The following is a 21,637-nucleotide window of genomic DNA, read 5'->3' as shown; positions in this document are numbered from 1 at the left end:
CCAACTTGGGCGTTCCACTAATGTGCAAAAGATGCAAACCATGGAAAACAAAAAGAAAGAAAGAAATAATAAGTAATAATAAATAAATAAGCAATAAATATCAAGAACATGAGATGAAGGATCCTTGAAAGTGAGACCATAGGTTGTGGGAACCTTTCAGTGATGAAGTGAAGTTGAATGAAATTATCCCCTTTGTTTCAACTTGATGCTTGAGGGGTAACAACTGTTTCTGAGCGTGGTGATGGGAGTCCCTGATGATGAAAGCTGCTTTCCCATGACAATGCTCCATGTAGATGTGCTCAACATTAGAGAAGGCTTCACCCATGATGAACTGGCTGTATCCACTAGTTTTAGTTAGATTTTCTGTTCAAAGGCATCGCCAATACTATCTGCTGTGATTTTATTACTGAAGACATTCTGAAATTCCTATTATTCTACACTTGGTTTCTCCGTTATCTATTTAAGTAATTAGAACCCTCACTTCTTAAAAAAAAAATAGCTCCATCAAATAATTTCCTCATGTTAGAACAGTGGAGCACAGGAACAGGCCCTTGGCCCACAATGCCAATGTCAATCATGATGCCAAATTAAAGATTCAAGTGCATTTATTATCAAGAAATGTATAAATTATACAATCTTGACATTTGCTTGCTCACAGGTAGTCAGCCACAAAGCAAGAAACTTGAAAGAACCCAATTTGAAAACAAAACACAAAAAATAAAAATAAAAAGACAACACTTGATGCGCAAGAAAGAAACAAACTACAAGTCATGCGGACAACAGCATTCTGAACCGAAAATGTAAAGTAATCCCATCTGCCACCAGCTGGTCTATATCCCCCTAATCCTCGTCTTTTTTTAGGTGCAACAAACCTGTATGTTTATTGCATTAATCTGCATGTTACATAATTTTGCAGATTCATTTTCAGTGAATTAATTTTTTTCAAGCACAAATCCAGATGAACTAAGTACCAACTATTCAAGTGTTCGTTTCCAACCTTAACCTCTCAGGAATTGTTACAACGAATCCATGTAATTTCAAGTTGAGCTCCTTTAGAAAATTAAACTCGTGAGCTTGTTATATACCAGTCTGACTGTTTGCTTAACCACCTAACTGCATAATTTATTGGCTTGGCCCCTTTCCTTGGGCAGCAAGCACAGCCTGCGTGTTGAGCAGCACCCCACCCTGGGCAGTGGTGCCACCACACAACAACTTGTTGAGCTCCTCGTTGTTGCGGGCGGCAAACTGTAGGTGGCATGGGCTGCGTTATCCACCAACTCCAAGATCTCTGCCATTAGGTACTCGAGAACTGCTGCTAAGTAGACCAGAGCTCCTGCCCCCATTCATTCAGGTTAGTTCCCTCTGCAAAGAAGACAGTGGATACAACCTTCAGGGAACTGCAACCCAGCCCGAGATGAACAGGTTTTGGCTTTGGCGAGACTGCTCCCAATAGATTTATCTCGTCCCAACATCCTACTACCTTAATCCATGTGATTCCAGCCAGTCTTTTTCTGATTGATTTCTAAATGGCCTGTTATCCAGTAAATTTTTGTCCTTTCCCTAGGCTGATGTCAGGCTAACTAGTCCCGAGAACGTTTTTTTCTATCACCTTCCTTTTTTAAATACTTCTACTTTTGTAAAAGTGTTTGCTGGTGGTTTTGATGTACGTCGAGAATCTCTGTAGTAGAGTGTTGACCTGCATTATTCACTGCACTGAGAGAATGCGGAATATTGAAATGGTATGGGAAAAAAAACTGCAGACGGTGGATAATCTGAATCAAAGAGATAAAATGCTTGAAATCTCTGCAGGTCAGGCAGCATCTGTGGAAGAAGGAACAATTGATGGCTTGTTGAAATGTTTTCCCAGAATTTTCAGTTTGTGATTGAAATGGGGTGTTCACCCAACCTCGTCCGTGTCTGTGTTCAATGTAAAGTTCCAATCTCCTCCAATGTTTCTGTCTCTGTCGGCACAATTTTGTGGTTTGTTTTCTTTGTTGGTTGTCTCGCATCTCTGTAAATACATTACTGTTTCCCCATTTCGTATGGGTTCATAGTTCTTATTCAAACAATTCCAAGTTTTGAAGAATTTCCCAAAGATTGAGTGTTCACTTCTAAACGATGTCTGTCATACTTTGAAATTTGACCTTTGTAATTGAACATTACTGGAGGCCCAGATGAAGGTCATTATTAATTCTGCTCTCTTCCCCACAGCTGCTGCTCAACCTGCAGAATACTTGCGGCACTTTGTTTCTGTGTTCTCTCTTCACTCTTTCTCCTACAAAGAGATTAGCTTTATTAAAGAAATTAGCTTTGTTTGTCAAACGAACATCAAAACACAGTAAAATTCACTATTTTTGTGTCAAATTGGATCAGCAAGGCTTATGTAAGGCAGCCCGCAAGTGTCACCACAGCATGTCCACACCTCCCGAACCCTAACCCGTACTGTATGTCATTGGAATGTGGGAAGAAAACGGAGCACACACAGCCGCAGGGAGAAGATACAAGCTCCTTGCTGACAGTGGTGATGGGGGTGGTCTTCACCACGTTAAAATATACATTTCAGATATTCCACATGTTCAGGAGAGAGAGAGCTAGTGGAGCTAAATTGCATCGAAGTTATGAAATGGAGTCAGCTGGAATTGTTAAACACTTGGCAAGTGTATTTGAATCTGTATGTAGTTAGGATTATGCTGTTTGCTACACAAAGCCTGAAATACTGGAAGAACGTTGTCCTAAGTTTTCTTCTGTTTGAGTTTATGGTTGCTGCAAGCATAGTAAAAAGCTTGCAGTGGAATCTGGGCCAGTTGGGGAAAAAAATAGGCTGGAAAATGGTAAATTTATTTCTTTTTTCTTGAGATACAGTGTGGAATAGGCCCTTCAAGCTGTGTCGCCCAGCAACCCCTATTTAACCCTAGCCTATTCACAGGACAATTTACCATGACCAACTAACCTACCAACTGGTACATCTTTGGACTGTGGGAGGAAACCACATCAGACAGTCGCGGGGAGAATATACAAAATTCTTACAGACAATGGCGGGATTTTATCAAAGTACAAATATGTCAGCATATACATCCCTGAGTTTCATTGTATGATGGATGGTAGGGCACTAAGGAGTATGGAGGAACAGAGAGATCTGGAAATACGCATCCATAATTCCTTAAAAAGGTTCGTAAGGATCTTTTAATCCTAGCCTAATCCATGATATAATTTACAATGACCAATTTTTTTGGAACATTGGCGTACATAAATCAAAAATATTGAGTACAGGAGTTGGAATGTTATGTTGAAATTGTATAAGACATTTGGAGTATTGTGTGCAGTTTTGGTCACCTACCAACAGGAAAGATGTAAGATTGAAAGAGTACAGAGAAAACTTACAAGGATTTTGCCAGGACTTGAAGACCTGAGTTATAGAGAAAGGTTGAATTGTTTAAAACTTTATTCCCTGGAGTATCAGAGAATGAGGAGAGATTGGATAGAGGTATACAAAATTGAGGCCCATCAATAGTGTAAAATGCAGGCAGCTGTTTTCCACTGAAGTTGATGAGACTAGAACTAGAAGTCATGCCTTGATGGGAAACTGAGGAGGAACTTCTCTTAGAGGGGGGTGCAAGTGTGGAATGAACTGCCATTAGAAGTGGTGAATGCAGATTCATTTCAACATTTAATAGAAAATTTGATAAGTACATGGATGGGCTGGGTATGGAGGACTATGGTGCAGGTGCAGGTCAGTGGGACTAGGCAGAAGTATATTCAGGTCCTGATGAAGGGTCTCAGCCCAACATGTTGACTGTTTATTCTTTTCTGTAGATGCTGCCTGACCTGCTGAGTTCCACCAGCGTTTTGTATGTATTGCCTTAGAATAATAGTTCAGCATGGACTAGATGGGCTGAATGGCCTGTTTTTTGTGGTGTCGTGCTGTATGACTTTGTGATGTAGCCTTGCTTTTCTATTTCCAGATCACGCCAGATGACTAGTTGTATTTACTCATACATGATGAATGACCACTGTAGTGCTGTTTGACTGACACTTGTAGATTTATATATCAGTGCAGTTAGTGTCTCCAGAGGAAAATATAAATCATGAGGCACATCACGCTGAAACCTAAATGAAAGATATACTCCCACTGTTCAATACAATACATTAGATTTTTTTTCCAGGCTTTTTTTTGTTGGATGGGGTATTTTCAAATATTGCCACACACTCTGCAGCAGGTCTTTCATCATAGTTTTGACAAAGAGACAGCAAGCGTCTTGAAGTAAATCAAGGCTGCCTTAATATACAGCAACTTGAGTTATGTGCCAAATCAGTCAAATTCTGTCTAAGTATCTTACCCAGTGCTGATGCTATTGACCTGAGATACTGCTGCAATGGGAAAAAAAATACAGTCTGACCTGCTGGCTGTTTCCTGCGCTTCCTCTTTTTATCTTTGCGAACATGTTCTATTCGAAGGTCTAGGGAGCAGAAACCTGGACTGGTTTCTGTGCCACACCCCTCATGTGCCCACCTCCTTCCATTAGCCTAGCTATGTTGTAATTTATTTTATTTGGAGTGGGGTTCCCAACCTGTTTTATGCCATGGACCCCTCGCATTTACTGAGGGATCCATGGACCCCGGGTTGGGAACCCCTAATTTAGAGATATACCATAGTGATAGGCCCCCTCTGCCCAATGTGGAAGGAAACTGGAACACATGGCGGAAACCCACGTGGTCACAGCGAGAACTAACAAACTCCTTACAGACAGCAGCAGAACTGAGCCCAGGTCTCTGGTGCTGTATAGCATTACGCACATCTACACGAAACACTGTTGTAGGAATCCATCATCAGCTACCCCCACCACCCTGGACATACTCTCTTCTCACTGCTGCTGTTAGGAAGAAAGTACAGGAGCCTCAGGGCTCGCACTACCAAATTCAGAAACAGTTATTACAACTCAGGCTCTTGAACCAAAGGAGTTAGCTTCACTCAACGTCACTTGCCCTCGTCACTGAACTGTTCTTACAACCAATTCACTCACTTTCAAACTGTTGGAGGAACTCAGCAGGTCAGGCAACATCTATGGTAAAAAAATACAGTCGACGTTTCAGGCTGACTGCCTGAGTTCCTCCAGCATTTTGTGTGTGTTGCTTGGATTTCTAGCATCTGCAGATTTTCTCTTGTTTATAACTCACTTTCAAGGACTCTTCATCTCATTCTTGATATTTATTGCTTATTTGTTCATTATTAGTATTTATTTCTTTTTCTATTTGCAGTTTGTTGTCTTTTGCATATTGGTTGAAAGCCCAAGTTGGTGCGGTCTTTCATTGATTCTGTTACAATTATTATTCTATGGATTTATTGAGAATGCCCACAAGACAATAAATCTCAGGGATTTATTGCCTTGTGGGCAATATATAGGGACATATACGTACTTTGAATGCTAACTGCTTCACTACTGTGCCATCCTGTTGTTGTATAATTGTAGTGATGTGCTATGACACTGACCAGAATCAATTAGCATGATGTAGAATTGGAATGGAATCAAAATCAAATTTATTATCTCTGACAGAAGTCATGAAACTTGTTGTTTTGCGGCAACAGTACAGTGTAAGACTTTAAAAGAAAAATTGCCATAAGTTTTGATGAAGATAAATACATTCATGCATACAGTGAAAGAGGAATAGTGAGTTAGTGTTCATGGGGTATTCAGACTGTGCGTCATCAGGCTCCAGTACCACCACCCGATGGTGGTAATAAGAAGAGGGCAGGCCCGGGTGGTGAGGGTTCTTGGTGATGGTTGCCACCACATTGAGGCACCGCCTTTAGAAGATGTCCTTGATGGTGGAGAGGGTCGTACCTGTGATGGATCTGGCTGCGTCCACAACCCTCTGTAGCTTTTTCCAATCCTGTGCATTGGAACCTCCATACCAGGCTGTGATGCAACCAGTCAGAAGGCTGTCACCATACTTCTGTAGAAATTTGCCAGAGGCTTTGAATCTTCAGCTCAAAGGTTGAACCTATAACTTGCTGATCCATGCTGCCAAGTGGTGCAGCACTAATTTTTATACACAGGTTTCGTCATTTGTGCTGATTATTCAATATTAAAACTGCTGTTTGTGTTGATCTTGAAAGTAATGAAATCAATAATCAGTTAATGGTGCTGTCATTAACGAAAAGGTTAATGTGAGTTTGTTGTTGAAGGAACAGTGTTGATGATCAGAGAAAGATCAAAGCCCTTGCAATCAGAAGTGTAAATGTTAGATGCGTAGGCATTTCACCATCTGTTTTTTGTTTCATAGTTCCTAAGTAGCAAGAACCTACAGTATTTTCATTTAGGTATTGAAAACTTGACATTTGCATGTTTTTAATTTCTCCATTCTCCCCCTTCTGTTTTTAATTGTTCAGTAAAACTCATGGAGTGGTCTGCCACGGTTGCATAGTAGTTAGCATGGCGCTATTAGAGTTAGAGCGGTTGGGCCTTTCTTTCTCGGTGAACTATGATGGCTGCAGTAAAATGATTAGCAAGCCATGTACTGTAGTCAATGTTGCCTCCCCCTATGTACCTCAGATTGAAGCTGAACTCAGAATGTCTGGTCATTTCTAGGCTGATGCTGGAGGGCTGTAGCTCATAAAAACATACAAGTGGTTCGTGGGCCAGTCTGCAGTCTAGAGTATCTGGGCCTTCAATCTAGTGCTGCATGCCATCATACACGCATTTATTGTTATTCCTCAGCACAGGAGTATAAAGGAGAGCAAAATTATTATTTATTTGTTTGTTTAGAGGTATAGCACAGAACAGGCCCTTCTGGCCCTTTGAGACACACGGCCCAGCAGCCCACCAATTTAATCCTAGCCTAATCCATGATATAATTTACAATGACCAATTAACCTACTAACCGGTACATCTTTGGACTCTGGGAGGAAATCCATATGCACACAGGAAGTTGCTTACAGATGATGTGGGAATTGAACTCTGATACTGCTATGCAACCATAGCAGACCACTCCATGATTGTTACTCCGGAACCAATGCAGCACAAAAATAACACTAAGATTTTTAAAAATCACAATAAATATAAATATAAAAGTAATCCTATTAAACACAATGTACAAAACTATATAGATCTATGTATTTATGCATATTTATTCCTTATCTTTCTTATTATTTATTCCTGAATAATGTAGCTGCCTTAACGACTATTGCCTGGTAGCACTCACATCGACAGTGATGAAATTCTTTGAGAGGTTGGTCATGACCAGACTGAACTCCTGCCTCAGCAAGGACCCGGACCCATTGCAATTTGCCTATCATCACAATAGGTCAACGGCAGACGCAATCTCAATGGCTCTTCACACAGCTTTAGACCACCTAGACAACACAAACACCTACATTAGGATGCTGTTCATCGACTATAGCTCAGCATTTAATACCATCAGTCCCACAATCCTGATTGAGAAGCTGCCGAACCAGGGCCACTGTACCTCCCTCTAATTGGATCCTTGACTTCCTAACTAGAAGACCACAGTTTGTGTGGATTGGTGATAACATATCCTCTTCGCTGACGATCAACACTGGCGCACTTCTGGGGTGTGTGCTTAGCCCACTGCTCTACTCTGTATATACACATGAATGTGTGGCTAGGCATAGCTCAAATACCATCTACAAATTTGCTGATGACACAACCATTGTTGGTAGAATCTCAGATGGTGATGAGAAGGCGTACAGGAGTGAGATATGTCAACTAGTGGAATGGTGCCGCATTAGCAACCTGACACTCAACGTCATTCTCTGGGCTCCCCCCCGCCCCCCAACCTTTCTTTCTCCCTGGGCCTCCTGTTCCATGATCTTCTCATATCTCCTTTGCCAATCACCTGTCCGGCTCTTGGCTCCATCCCTCCCCCTCCTGTCTTCTCCTATCATTTTGGATCTCCCCCTCCCCCTCCCAGTTTCAAATCCCTTACTAGCTCTTCCTTCAGTTAGTCCTGACGAAGGGTCTCGGCCTGAAACGTCAACTGTACCTCTTCCTAGAGATGCTGCCTGGCCTGCTGCGTTCACCAGCAACTTTGTGTGTTGCTTGAAATTCCAGCATCTGCAGATTTCCTCGCGTTTGCATTATTGTTTCATGTTGTATGACGTGAGCGATCATGGTCTCATGACCATGATTGTTCTTGGCAAATTTTTCTACAGAAGTGTTTTGCTATTGCATCTGGTCTGTGTCTTCACAAGATGGGTGACCCCAGCCATTATCAACAGTTTTCAGAGATTGTGTCTGGCGTCAGTGGTCGCATAACCAGGACTTGTGATTTTTTTTTATGGTTGAGGTACAGTGCGAAATTGTCCCTTCCGAGCCCCTGGAGCTGTGCCGCCCAGCACCATCCCCACCTTAATCCAAGCCTAATCATGGGACAGTTTACAATGACCTTTTAACCTACCAGCCAGTTCCTCTTTGGACTGTGGGAAGAAACAGGAGCACCCTGAGGAAATCCACATGGTCATGGGGAGAATGTACGAACTATTTGCAGGCAGCAATGGGAATTGAACCTGGGTTGCTAGTACTGGAAATTGTTGTGCTAACCACTACACTACCATGCTCCCTTCGCCACCTGCTCCCTTGGCTTCTCATGACCTTGATCGGGGCGGGGGGGGGGCTAAGCTGGTGCTACACCTTGCCCAAGGGTGACCTGCAGTCTAGCGGAGGGAAGGAGTGCCTTACACCTCCTTTGGTAGAGATATATCTCTACCCTGCCACCCAGATTTTCCTGCAGCTTGCTTTAAAAAGGCTCATGACCATGATTATTCTTGGCAAATTTTTCTAGAGAAGTGGTTTGCCAATGCATCTGGTCTGTGTCTTTACAAGATGGGTGACCTCAGCCATTATCAACAGTCTTCAGAGATTGTGTGTCTGGCGTCAGTGGTGGCATAACCAGGACTTGTGATTTTTTTATCATTGAGATACAGTGCAAAATTGGCTTTTATAAAAAGGTTGGACAAGCTTGGATTGTAGTGGCATAGTATGAAGGGAGACCTGATTTTTTTAAATTATGAGCTATCTAGACTGGGTAGACAGCCAGTATCTTTTTCGCCATGGTTGAGTTTATCTCAGACTGAAAGGCATGCATTTAAGGTGGGAGCGGGAGGGTTCAAAGGATTTGAGCGGGCAGATTTGTTCTTTCACACAATGGTGGGTGCCTGGAACGTGCTGCCATGGTTGTGGTGAAGGCTGATATGATATAGGTGTTTGAGAGACACTTGGATTGGTAATGATTAAGATTAAAGATTAGCTTTATTTGTCACAGGTACATCAAAACATAGTGAAATGGGCAGTGAGCAGCTCGTGAGCTTCTGGTACAAACATAGCACACCCACAACTTACTAACCCTAATCCATACACCTTTGGAATGTAGGAGGAAACTGGAGCACCCAAAGAAAATCCATGCGGTCACGGGAGAACATGCAAGCTCCTGACAGACAGTGGTGGGAAATAAACTCTGATCTCTGATGACGTAAAGCATTACACTAACCACTGTGCTGCACCTAATGATTATGCAGAAAATAGAGGGATGTGCAGATAGAAAGATATAGGTGTCATTAGCATAATTAATTCAGCACAGAGTGTATTCCTCTGATGTACTCTTCTATGTAAAATGGTGATCACAAGTTGAATTCTCTAACGCTTTGTCTAGGGTAGGTTTCACGCTTAATTCAAGGGTATTGAAACTGAAGTACTTCAGTTTCAGGTTTAATTACAGATTCACAAAGTGAGAAGTGTCCTTCTTGATCCTTGCAGAAGGGGATTAGATGAGAGGCCAAAAGAGATGGGGAGATCTTGATTGAATTTTTTTCATCCGTATTTACTCAGGAGATGGACACGGGGTCTGTAGAGGTGAGGCAAAGTGGCATCAAGCTTATACAGATTGCAGAGGAGGTATTGGCTGTCCTGAGGCAAATTAGGGTGGATAAATCCCTAGGACCTGACATGGTGTTCCCTTGGGCCTTGCAGGAGGCAAGTGCAGAAATTGCCAGGGCCCTAGCAAAGATATTTAGTTCACCCATAGCGACAGTTAAGATACCAGAGGATTGGAGGATAGCCAGTAATTTTCCACTGTTTAAGAAAGGCTGTAAACAGGAAATTATGGGGGTTCTAAGGGACTGGATATATAAGTATTTGGATAGACCTACAGTTCAGTCAGCATGGCTTTGTACATGGTAGGTCATGTCTATCCAATCTTAGAGTTTTTCGAGGAAGTTACCAAGAAAGTGGATGAAGGCAAGGCAGTGGATGTTGTCTGCGTGGACTTTAGCAAGGTATTTCACAAGGTTCCGTATGGGAGGTTAGTCAAGAAGGTTCAGTTGCTCAGCATTCAAGATGAGGCAGTAAATTGGTTTAGACATTGGCTTTGTGGGAGAAGCCAGGGAGTGGTAGTAGATGGTTACTTCTCTGACTGGAGGCCTGTGAATGATGGAGTGCTGCAGGGATTGGTGCTGGGTCCGTTGTTATTTGCTAACTATATTAATGATCTAAATGATGTGAAAAACTGGATCAGCAAATTTACGGATGACACTAGGATTGGGGGTGTAGTGGGCATTGAGGAAGGCTATCATGGCTTGCAGTGAGATCTGGACCTACTGGAAAAATGAGGTGAAAATGGTCGCTGGAATTTAATGCAGACAAGTGTAGGGTGTTGTATGTCAGTAGGACCAACCAGAGTAGGTTACTAACCAGTGAATGGTAGAACAAAGCGATCTGGGAACACAGGTCCATAGTTCATTGAAAGTGGCATCACAGATAGATAGGGTCATAAGGAAAGCTTTCAGCACATTGGACTTCATAAATTAAAATATTGAGTATAGGAGATAGGATGTTATGTTGAAATTGTATAAGACATCGGTGAGGCCTAATCTGGAGTATTGTGTGCAGTTTTGGTCATCTACCTACAGGAAAGATGTAAGTAAGGTTGAAAGAGTACACAGAAAATTTACAAGGATGTTGCCAGGTCTGGAAGACCTGAATTATAAGGAAAGATTGAATAGGTTAGGACTTTATTCCGTAGAATATAGAAGATTGAGGGGAGATTTGATAGAGATATACAAAAGGATGAGGTGTATAGATAGGGTAAATGCAAACGGGCTTTTTCCACTAAGGTTGGGTGGGACTACAACTAGATGTCATGGGTTAAGAGTGAGAAGTTTAAAGGGAACATGATGGGAAACTTCTTACTCAGAGGGTGGTGAGAGTGTGGAACGATATGCCAGTACAAATGGTGGATATGAGCTCAATTTCAATGTTTAAGAGAAGTTTGGATAGGTATAAGATGGTACGGGTATGGAGGGCTACAGTCCTGATGCAACTTGTTGGGACTAGGCAGGTCCAGCATGGACTAGTTAGGCCAAAGGGCCTGCTTCTGTACTGTACTTTATTATTCTAACTAGTAGCCTCAGTGAAGTGCTCATAGATTCGGAAGTAATTTTATTTAAATCCCATGTGACAAATTGGTTGCTAATAATTTTTAAGATTTCAGAGTTTGAAAATGTGCTGGCATGCAAAGGTGAGGCTGTTGCTGTTATTTTCTTTAGGATAGATCAGGAAATAATGTTCAGCTACAAGACCCTTTTTGGAAAGGACTTTCAAGTTCCTTAATCCAGCGCACTGGTAATAGCAGCACTTGGTTAAAGTTTACAGACATGTAAACGGTTCCTTGGTATGAAAGTGGCTTTGAGCTTGTCCCTTTTTTAATCTCTCACCTCCACACTGCATTGCCTTGAATGAGCAGGTGGAAAAACATCCCGGTCACTCCAGAGTTTCTCAGTCTTTGCAGTGGAGCAGTTTCAGTGAACACGAACCTCTGTGTCTCTCACTGTAAAGGAAGGAGAACAAGACGCTAGTTGTGATGGAGAGCGCTCGTGGGCTTTGGTAAAGATGGAAGTGAATGTTGGATTTGGGTGTAGAATTGTTGTTCTTGTAATTTAGCTTTTGTATATTTGGTTGTAGTTGTATATAATCGTCTATATACATGTAATTGTTCAGTGAATTACAGTACAGTTGCTGTGGTATTTTTCTAGAAATTTCTTAGTATTCAGTAGCATGTGTTACAGCACATAAATCTAGCTATTTTATAGGTTAAATATCAATTGATTTTTTTTCCATCTCTAGTCTGAGTATGAGAAAATCACAGTTTCTTTTCAGTCTGGACTTTTCTTTGTTCCTTCAATGCTGCTGCTTATTCTTTGCTCTTGTAATAATTAACAGATGATCGTAAGCATTAAGTTTTATGAGTAAACTCCTCTCAGGCTTCCAGCTGTGTACCAGTATCGATTTTAACTGACATTTCAATGAATTCTCTGCCATCTTCATCAGGGTTAATGCCTGTGTGTATCTAGTCCGGTGGTATATATACTAGACTGGATGTGCCTAGGCATTATCCCTGATAAAGATGGCAAAGGCTGTCATCGAAACATTGGCTAAAATTGATACCTGCACCCAGCTGGAAACCCGAGTGAGGTTTATTCGTCATATACACTAGGAAACCACTAGATCCTTTTTCAGTAAGTTGTATGCCTCATTCTTGATTTCCAAAGAACTTTTGGATCACAAAAGCATTAAGATCCAATCAGAATCAATTATGCTTTCTCTTCTTTTTGCCCCTGCTAGAGGTTGAATCTTCTGCTGGCATTTCCCCACCAGAGAGATCATCTGTACTGTAGATCTGCTAAGGTGATAGAGGAAAGGACCAAGGGTCTTTGTCGTGGTTCACCCTGAACAGCTGTGTAATACAGTACCGTCTGACTTGGGGCTCCTTCTCAGGGATACACGTAGAGACAGACAACAGGAGATGCTGAAATAAGGTTTATTTTTGGAATAAAAACCATGCAAAGAAGTAATGCATACTGGAGGGTAGATTACAGCTTAAAAAGTGCACATCCTCATAGTGTAGGTTACAAGAAAATAGATGGAGACACTGAGTAATGGAAGAGTCGTGAAGTAGGCTGCTTTCACAAGTGTCGTATTTACCTATGGTGCCTCTACTGTGCATGTTTTTATTTTCCTAATTAGTACTATTTGTCTTCTCATTTTCCATGCAGGTTGTGAATCCCATACCCCACAACCATGACGAAGAGATCAGCGGAAATAGAAATAGAAATAGATGAGGAGGAGAAACGGCATTGCACAGAGGAAAGGTTGGTTACATCCCTTGCATCCAACAACCTGTCTTTAACCAACTACAGTATATTGAAATTTTTCTTTAACCTTACTTAGAGATTTTTTCCCTTTAATCCCTGCTTAAAGTGAGATGTTTACTATTGGTAAATGGGGAATTTTATGACGAGTATCAGTCATTAGCAGAGCAAGTACAAATAGAAAGAAAGGCTTCTCCTGTTCTATGTCCTGATGTAGGGTCTTGAAATGTTAGCCGTCCCCCTGGTCCAGTGAGCTCCTCCAGCAGTTTTGTTTTTTTACTTCCCTTGTTCTGACCGCTTTATGAGCCTCTTCCATAATTTCAGGATTGTGCTCTGACTTCATCCGTTTAATAAATTTCAAAGCAAAGCACAGTATCTATAGTTTTCAAAGAATGGTGCAAATAGCAAAAAAAAATATAGTGAGCGGCAGTTCTGTGAGTGAAAATTCCATGTTCATGAGACAGGTCAGAGGAGAATGGCCAGACTGATTCAAGCTGACAGAAAGGCAACAGTAACTCAGATAACCATGCATTAGAACATTGGTGTACAGAAGAACATCTCAATCCACAGCATATCAAAACTTGAAGTGGATGGGCTACAGCAGCAGCTGACCAGAACATACAGATGTGCTCTCAGTGTCCACTTTATTAGGTACCTCCTATAATCTAATAAAAAGGCCGCTGAGCATATTTTAATGGGAAACAAATCATGAGCACTGAATGCTTCAGCCCAAATTGAGTGTCTGCTTCAAAACTTGAAAGATAGCTTGCACGTAATGTTTTTTTGCTATGTGCCTGTGCCTCTTGTCATTGTCTTGGCTCGGAGAGATCACCAGTTTGGGAGGTGTTGCAATAGAAGCTTTGGCGAATTGCTGCATTGCATTTTGTAGCCAGGGCAGCCTGCAGAACCGTGCACCAGTGATGGAAAGCATGAATGCTTAAGTTCATAATGAAATGACAATCGAGCATGTCTGTGCACTGATAGTGGAGCGAGTGGATTCTGAAGTTTATAATGAAATAACAATCAAGCCGATTGTCATTTCAAAGTGAAGAAAGCTTAGAAGTGACTTTTTAGAGGTGTGCAAGCTGATAAGAGGCATAGTACATTGCTGGAGACTTTTTCCCAGGGCGGAATGGCAGATATTAGGGGGCGTAATTTTAAGTTGATTGGAGGAAAGTTGGGGGGGGGGCTGTCAGTTTTTTTTTTACGCACAGAATAGTGGGTGCATGGAATGCCCTGCTAGGGGATGCTAGAGCAGATACATTAGGGGGGCGTTTAAGAAACTCTCAAGATAGGCACATGGATGATAGGAGAGTGGAGGGCTATGTGGGAGAGAAGGGTTAGATTGATCTTATAGTAAGGTTGCCACAACACTGAGAGCTGTTATATATAAGTGAGAGAGATGGATCTACACAGAGACTTGAAGATGATGAGTTGAATCCAGTTGAGAAATATAGTAGATACAGGATCAATGCTCAAGTTTTGGGAACAAATCCAGGATATGGGTGTCAATTGAGTAGTGTTTTTTTTCAAGAACTGGTAAAGGACAAAGGGCCAAATGCTCTTTTACTTGCTGTGATTTAATGTGAACCATGTGGTTTAATGTGACGCTCCTTTGAGATATATATGTGTGTGTGTGTAAAAAAAAAAGAAAACGGGCTAATGAGTTAACCAATTCTTCAATAGATTTGGCTATTACCCTCCTGTTCACACACCCCTCAGCACATCAGCCCAGGTGCCGAGGCACACATTGCTCCCTCAGCACCAACTCCGCCCCTCCTTCCTCCTCCCCTTTCCAGTTCAACACATGGAGGAACAACACAGGCTACCACTGTTAACATCCCCTCCTTGCCCTGCACCTACCATCCATACCTCCATGTACCGACTGCTGTGGTCCCGATCTTCACCTCCTCAGCCCCCACCTTCCAGCAACTGCCCAGTCATCACGGACTCACCTTCACTACTGAGCAGGTGAGAAGGGCTCTGTGGAAACTTGGGCATGACAAAGCATTGGGACCCCCAAGATCCTGAAGGAGGTTGCTGAACAGCTGTGTAGCGTTCTCCAGTGTATTTTCAATTTGAGTCTCCTGCTAGAAAAGGTCCTGACTGTGTGGAAAACATCATGTATGGTTCCAGTCCCCAAGAAGGGTCAACCAAAAGCCTTGAATGACTACCGTCCAGTGGCCTTGACTTCACACATCATGAAGACCCTACAGAGACTGGTGCTGGCTCATCTCTGACCCCTGGCCAGATCAGCCCTCGATCCCCTACAGTTTGCCCACATTGGAGTCAATGATACTGTCATCTACCTGCTGAACACAGCCTACTCCTATTTGAATAAGCAGGGCAGCACTGTGAGGGTCATGTTTTTTGATTTCTCAAGTGCCTTCAATACCATACAGCCCTCATTGCTAGGGAAAAAGATTTGTTTAATGCAGGTTGGCACTTCCATTGTATCCTGGGTAATGGACTACCTGACTGGCAGACCACAGTTGGTGCAGCTTCGGAGCTGTGTGTCAGACATGGCTATAAGCAGCACTGGGGCCCCACAGGGAACTGTATTGACTCTCTTCCTGTTTACCCTGTATACATCGGACTTTAGATACAATACTGGGTCATCTCATCTGCAGAAATTCTCTGATGACTCCACAAAAGCTGGGTGTATCAAGGGAGGATAGGACAATGAATACAGGGCCCTAGTAGAGGACTATTTCCTGAAGAGACTGAGGTCCTTTGGAGTAACACACATCAAAGTTGCTGGTGAACGCAGCAGGCCAGGCAGCATCTGTAGGAAGACGTGCAGTCGACGTTTCAGGCCGAGACCCTTCGTCAGGACTGACTACTCCTTTGGAGTATGCAGGCTTCTTCTTTACATGTTCTACCAGTGTTGTCACCAGTACAATCTTCTGTACGGTAGTGTGCTGAGGCAATAGCTTCAACATGGATGATGTCAACAGGCTCAATAAACTGATTAGAAAGGCTGGTTCTGTTATAGGAGTCAAACTGGACACAGTGGAGACTGTGGTAGATCAAAGGACTCTGGAAAATCCTGGAAATTCTGGACAATATTTCTCACCTTGGCTGAACAGAGGAGCACTTTTAGAAATAGACTAAGACAACTGTGATGCCCCAAAGACAGCTATATGAGGTCATTCATATCTTTGGTCATTAGGCTCTATAATGACTATATATGTATATATATATATATATATATATATATATATATATATGACTATATATATGACCTATAACTGGGGAAGTGATGACCCCCTCCATTCAGACTGTTTGAGGTAACTTATTTTTTATTTTTATTTCTCTTCTAATATTTGTATAGCTGTGCACTTGCAGTGCTACTGTGACACTGTAATTTCCTTCAGAATGAATGAAGTATCTATCTATCTAAACATACGTACAGACTTGGCTTCCACAGTTGCCTGTGGCAACAAATTCCACAGATTCACCACTCTCTGGCTGAAGAAATTCCTCCTCATCTCCATTCTAAAAGGACGCCCTCTATTCTGAGGCTGTGTCCTCTGGTCTTGGACTCTCCCACCATAGAAAATATCCTCTCCACATCCACTCTTATCAAGGCCTTTCACCTTCAATAGGTTTCAATGAGATCGCCCCTCATTCTTCTGAATTCCAGTGAATACAGACCCAGAGCCATCAAACACTCATCATATGACAAGCAGTTTAATCCTGGAATCATTTTCGTGAACGTCCTTTGAACCCTCTCCTGTTTCAGCACATCCTTTCTAAGATAAGGGACCCAAAACTGCTCACATTATTCCAAGTGAGGCTTCACCAGTAATTTATAAAGTCTCAACATTATATCCTTGCTTTTATATTCTTGTCCTAACATTGCATTTGCCTTCCACTGACTCAGCCTGCAAATTGACTTTTACGGAATCCTGCACAAGGACTCCTAAGTCCCTTTTCACTTCAGTTTTTTGTATTTTCTCTCCATTTAGAAAACAGTTAACCCTTTCATTTCTTCTCCCAAAGTGCATGACCATACACTTCCCGGCACTTACTCCATCTGCCACTTCTTTGCCCATTCTATTAATCTGTTTAGATCCTTCCGTAACCTCTCTACTTCCTCTAACTATATTCGTAATGTTTGCAAACTTTGCAGCAACCCATCAATTCCATCATCTGAATAATTAACATATAACGCAAAAAGAATCAGTCCCAACACAACCTCTGTGGAACATTGCTAGTCATAGGCAGCCAACCAGACAATGCTTCCTTATTCCCACTCTTTGCCTTCCTGGCAGTCAGCCACTGCTTTATCCATACTAGAATCTTCCCTGTAACATAGGCTCGTAGTTTGTAAAGCAGCTTCTTATGTGGTGCCTTGTCAAAGGCCTTCTGAAAATCTAAATACACAACATCAACAGATTTGACAGGCAGGATTTTCCAATGCTGACTATGGCCTATTTTATCATGTGCCTCCACGTACCCTGAGTCCTCATCTTTAATAATCGACTCCAACATCTTCCCAACCACTGAGGTCAGATTAACTGGCCTGTAGTTTCTATTCTTCTACCTCTCTCCTTTCTCAAAGAGTGGAGTGACATTTACAATGTTCCAGTCTTTCAGAGCCATTCCAGAATCTAGTGATTCTTGAAAGACCATTGGCAATGCCACCACAATCTTTTCAGCCACCTCTTTCAGAACCCTGGGGTGTATACTATCCGGTCCAGGTGACCTTCAAATCTTTCAGTTTCCCAACAACCTTCTCTCAAGTAATGGTAACTTCACACACTTCATGAATCCTGAAGCTGGAACAGTCACTATACTCCTAGTGTCTTCCACAGTGAAGACTGATGCAAAATACTTACTCAATTTGTCCGCCACTTCCTTGTCCCCCATTACTACTTCTCCAGCATAGTTTTCTAGCCTCTCTTTCGCAGTTTATGTCTCTGAAGAAACTTTTGGAATCCTCTTTAATACTATTGACTAGCTTACTTTCATATTCCACCTTTACCTTTTTAATGACTTTTTAATTACCTTCTCTTCCCGATCCTCTAATTTCCCACTAATGTTTACTCTATTATATGCCGTTTCTTTGGCATTTATGCTGACTTACCTTGTTCGTCACAGTTGTGTCATCGTACCTTTAGAATACTACTTCCTCTTAGGGATGTATGTATCCTGTGCCTGCCAAATTGCTTCCAGAAATTTCAGCTATTGCTGCTCTGCCATCATCCCTGCCAGTGTTCTTTCCCAATCAATTCTGGCCACCTCCTTGCTCATGCCTCTGGAATTCCCTTTAATAGGCATCCATTAGTCTCGTGAGACCATGGATTTGCGCCTTGGAAGGTTTCCAGGGAGCAGGTCTGGGCAAGGTTGTATGGAAGACCGGCAATTGCCCATGCTGTAAGTCTCCCCTCTCCACACCACCAATGTTATCCAAGGGAAAGGCATTAGGACCCATACAACTTGGCACCGGTGTCGTCGCAGAGCCTTGCTCAAGGACACAACACGCTGCCTCAGCCAAGACTCGAACTAGCGACCTTCAGATCACTAGACAAACGCCTTAACCATTTGGCCATGTGCACTCGGTCATTTTTCCTTGGAGCGATGGAGGATGAGAGGTGACCTGATTAGAGGTGTATAAGATGATGAGGAGAGGCATAGATCATGTAGATAGTTGGATGCTTTTTCCCAGGTCTGAAATGGCTAACACGAGAGGGCACAGTTTTAAGGTGCTTGGAAATAGGTACAGAGGAGATGTCAGGGGTAAGATTTTTATGCAGAGAGTAGTTAGTGCCTGGAATGGTTTACTGGCGACGGTGGTGGAGGTGGATATAATAGGGTCTTTTAAGAGAGACTCCTGGATAGGTACCTGGAGCTTAGAAAAATAAAGGGCTGTGGGTAACCCGAGGTAATTTCTAAAGTAAGTACATGTTCGGCACAGCATTGTGGGCTGAAGGGCCTGTATTGTGCTGTAGGTTTTCTGTGTTTCTATGTTTCTATTGCATAACACCTAATCCAGAATAGCTGAACCCCTAGCAGGCTCGAGAAGTGTATCATTTCCTTCAGTAGTTCAAGTTTTTGCTTGCTGGTGTAGCCACAGACTATATGACTGCTCTATCTGAGTTTCTCAAGGATCAAAGATCAGCTTTATTCTCCATATACATTTACATGTATTAGGGATTTGTCATGGTGCGTTGCATGACATGCAACAGAAAACAACAACATTCACAATTATTAAAAAAAAGTATAAAAATAAGTTAGAGGTTAAAATATGCATAAATACCAGCATGTATTTACAACATAAATCACATTATAAACAGTGGTTTACAGTGCAGTCACTGAGTCACTGATGTAATAGATAGAGTGATTAATCAGATTAACTGTCTGGGAGAAGAAACCTTTAAGATGGTGTGATGTTTTTTTTGTTTTCGTAGCTCTATAGTATTTTCCAGAAGGGAGCTTTTGGAAAGGGCAGCTTGCAGTAATGGGTGATGTCTGCAATGACTTTCCTGCCTGCTTCTTTATCCTGGGCACATACAAGCCATGCAGTGATGGTAGAAGGCAGCCAATCATCTTTTCTGCTGTCCTGACAGCTCACTATAGTTTTTGTATATTATGAGAGGATGCTGCACCAAACTGGACAATAATGGCTGATGTGAGGATGTTCTCCATAATAGAGTTTCGCATTACTCGTTTCTCTCTTCCTGATGTTGCTGATGCAGATTCCAGTGACTTGATGGTTGATGTTTGACGAATTTCATTTCTTCCATTTCACTCTTTTTTTCCAGCATTGCGGAACAGACAACTATCACAACTGCAGAGTTTGTCAGCCAAGCCATTGACATCAATGAACCTGTCGGTAACCTGAAGAAACTGTTAGAACCACGCCTTCAGTGTTCCTTGGAAGCACATGAAATTTGTCTTCAAGATATCCTGGTAAAGAATTAGATCTGATGTGAGATTGTTTGGAGAATTGACAGAATTTGGAGTATGTATACTGAGTCCTTGGCTACTGAGCTCTTAGTTAAAGTTGAAGTATGATGTGTGTTTACAGTACAGTGCATGTTCTTTGGCCCATCATATGATTTCTATCATGTATGTAATGAGCTGCTTGAGAGAATGGCAGAGGCCGATACCATTTATACAGGTACATGGTTAGGAATGATTGAGAGTGATATGAGCCAAAACAAGCATATGGCACTAACACAGGAAAAGCTGGAAGAACTCAACAGGTGAGGCAGCATCATTGGAGAGAAATAAACAGTTGATATTTCCATACGACTACTAACCCTCTGTGGCAAGCAACATTCCCTCTTATTTTGTAGATCCACAGACCGATCTCTGCTCTGAGCAGCAAATTTTTTTAGAGCCTGAAAACTGTGCAGCACTTTAATGAAATATTATACGAAAGAAAATTCCAGCTGTGCTGCAGCAGAGGCAACGTGTGTGGGAACATTTAAATTACTGTGTGGCACACAAGCATAGTTTAGAGGGAGCAGTGGTTGTAAGGTTATACTCTGGTTAAAATTACACCTCACATTGCTTCATTACCAGAGACTGAGTGTTCACCCTGTACACCAGGGATTCCCAACCATTTTTATTCCATGGACCTATACCATTAAGCAAGGAGTTTGTGGACCTGGCTTTATATTGTCGCTACTGCTGTTTTCTGTCATCATCCCTCCACCTTATCTCATACCAGCAGCTTCCTTGAAGCTGTTACATCACCTCCCTGAATTTCTCTCTCCTTTCATGCAGGGCTCCTCTTAATCTCCATCTTGGAGCCTTTGCTTGAATGAACCTGAAAGTGTGTGTCATTTTTGATCACTGAATGTATTTATTTATTTGAATCTAATATTAACGTTAGGCAGGTGCCTATGGGTTTCCTTAATCTATTTTTTATAAAGTCACCATTTACTTAAAAGCAAACACAATCTGATTTAATGGAGTTCCATCTTAGTAGTTTTTCCTTTTAATTATCGTCAAGTTGAAACTCATCTATATATCTACGGTATTGTTTCCTAGCGTTGGGCAAAGCAAAAGATTAAGGTTAATCGATGCTTTTACGATTGGGGAGTGATTAGAAGTGGCATTCTCTTTGTTGCTACAGAGAAGTCAAAGATGCAGTAATTGAGTTTTTCCAAGAGCCTTTGTAATGTGAGCAGCTAAAGACCATTTTGTGTTTGATTGCATTTATCCTCATTAAACTTGTTACAGTGAGGAGAGACTTCAAAAGAAATCTTAGTGGGTTACTGGAGCTGAGTGCTTTTCCACTGGTTTGGGAGAGGCAGAAGCTGGGTTTTTAAAGGGTGGAAAGTCGACTCTTTATTCCTTTCCATAGATGCTGCTTGACCTGCTTAGTTCCTCCAGCAGTTAGTGTGTTACTCTGGATTTCTAGCATCTTCAGAATCTCTTGTATTCTTCAAGGAACAGGCCATAGTCAGTAAGGATCAGCAACAACACCACCACCACCACGATTATTCTAAACACTGCTGC

The 21,637-nt window shown here is 42.0% G+C and overlaps 1 protein-coding gene across 2 annotated transcripts in view; it reads left to right on the top strand.

Moving 5' to 3' along the window:
• Positions 1–21,637, top strand: part of gabpa (GA binding protein transcription factor subunit alpha) — a 79,416-nt gene that overhangs the window by 14,356 nt on the left and 43,423 nt on the right. For both annotated transcript variants that reach the window (XM_063050286.1, XM_063050285.1), the window contains exons 3-4: positions 13,064–13,159; positions 19,930–20,077. In XM_063050286.1, the coding sequence (XP_062906356.1) occupies positions 13,089–13,159; positions 19,930–20,077 (219 nt within the window). In that variant the 5' untranslated portion in view covers positions 13,064–13,088. The remainder of the gene's footprint in view (positions 1–13,063; positions 13,160–19,929; positions 20,078–21,637) is intronic.

This window comes from Mobula hypostoma, chromosome 6 (genome assembly GCF_963921235.1).
Source record: "Mobula hypostoma chromosome 6, sMobHyp1.1, whole genome shotgun sequence".
NCBI lineage: Eukaryota > Metazoa > Chordata > Chondrichthyes > Myliobatiformes > Myliobatidae > Mobula > Mobula hypostoma.
This window is presented reverse-complemented; position numbering and strand designations above follow the sequence as displayed.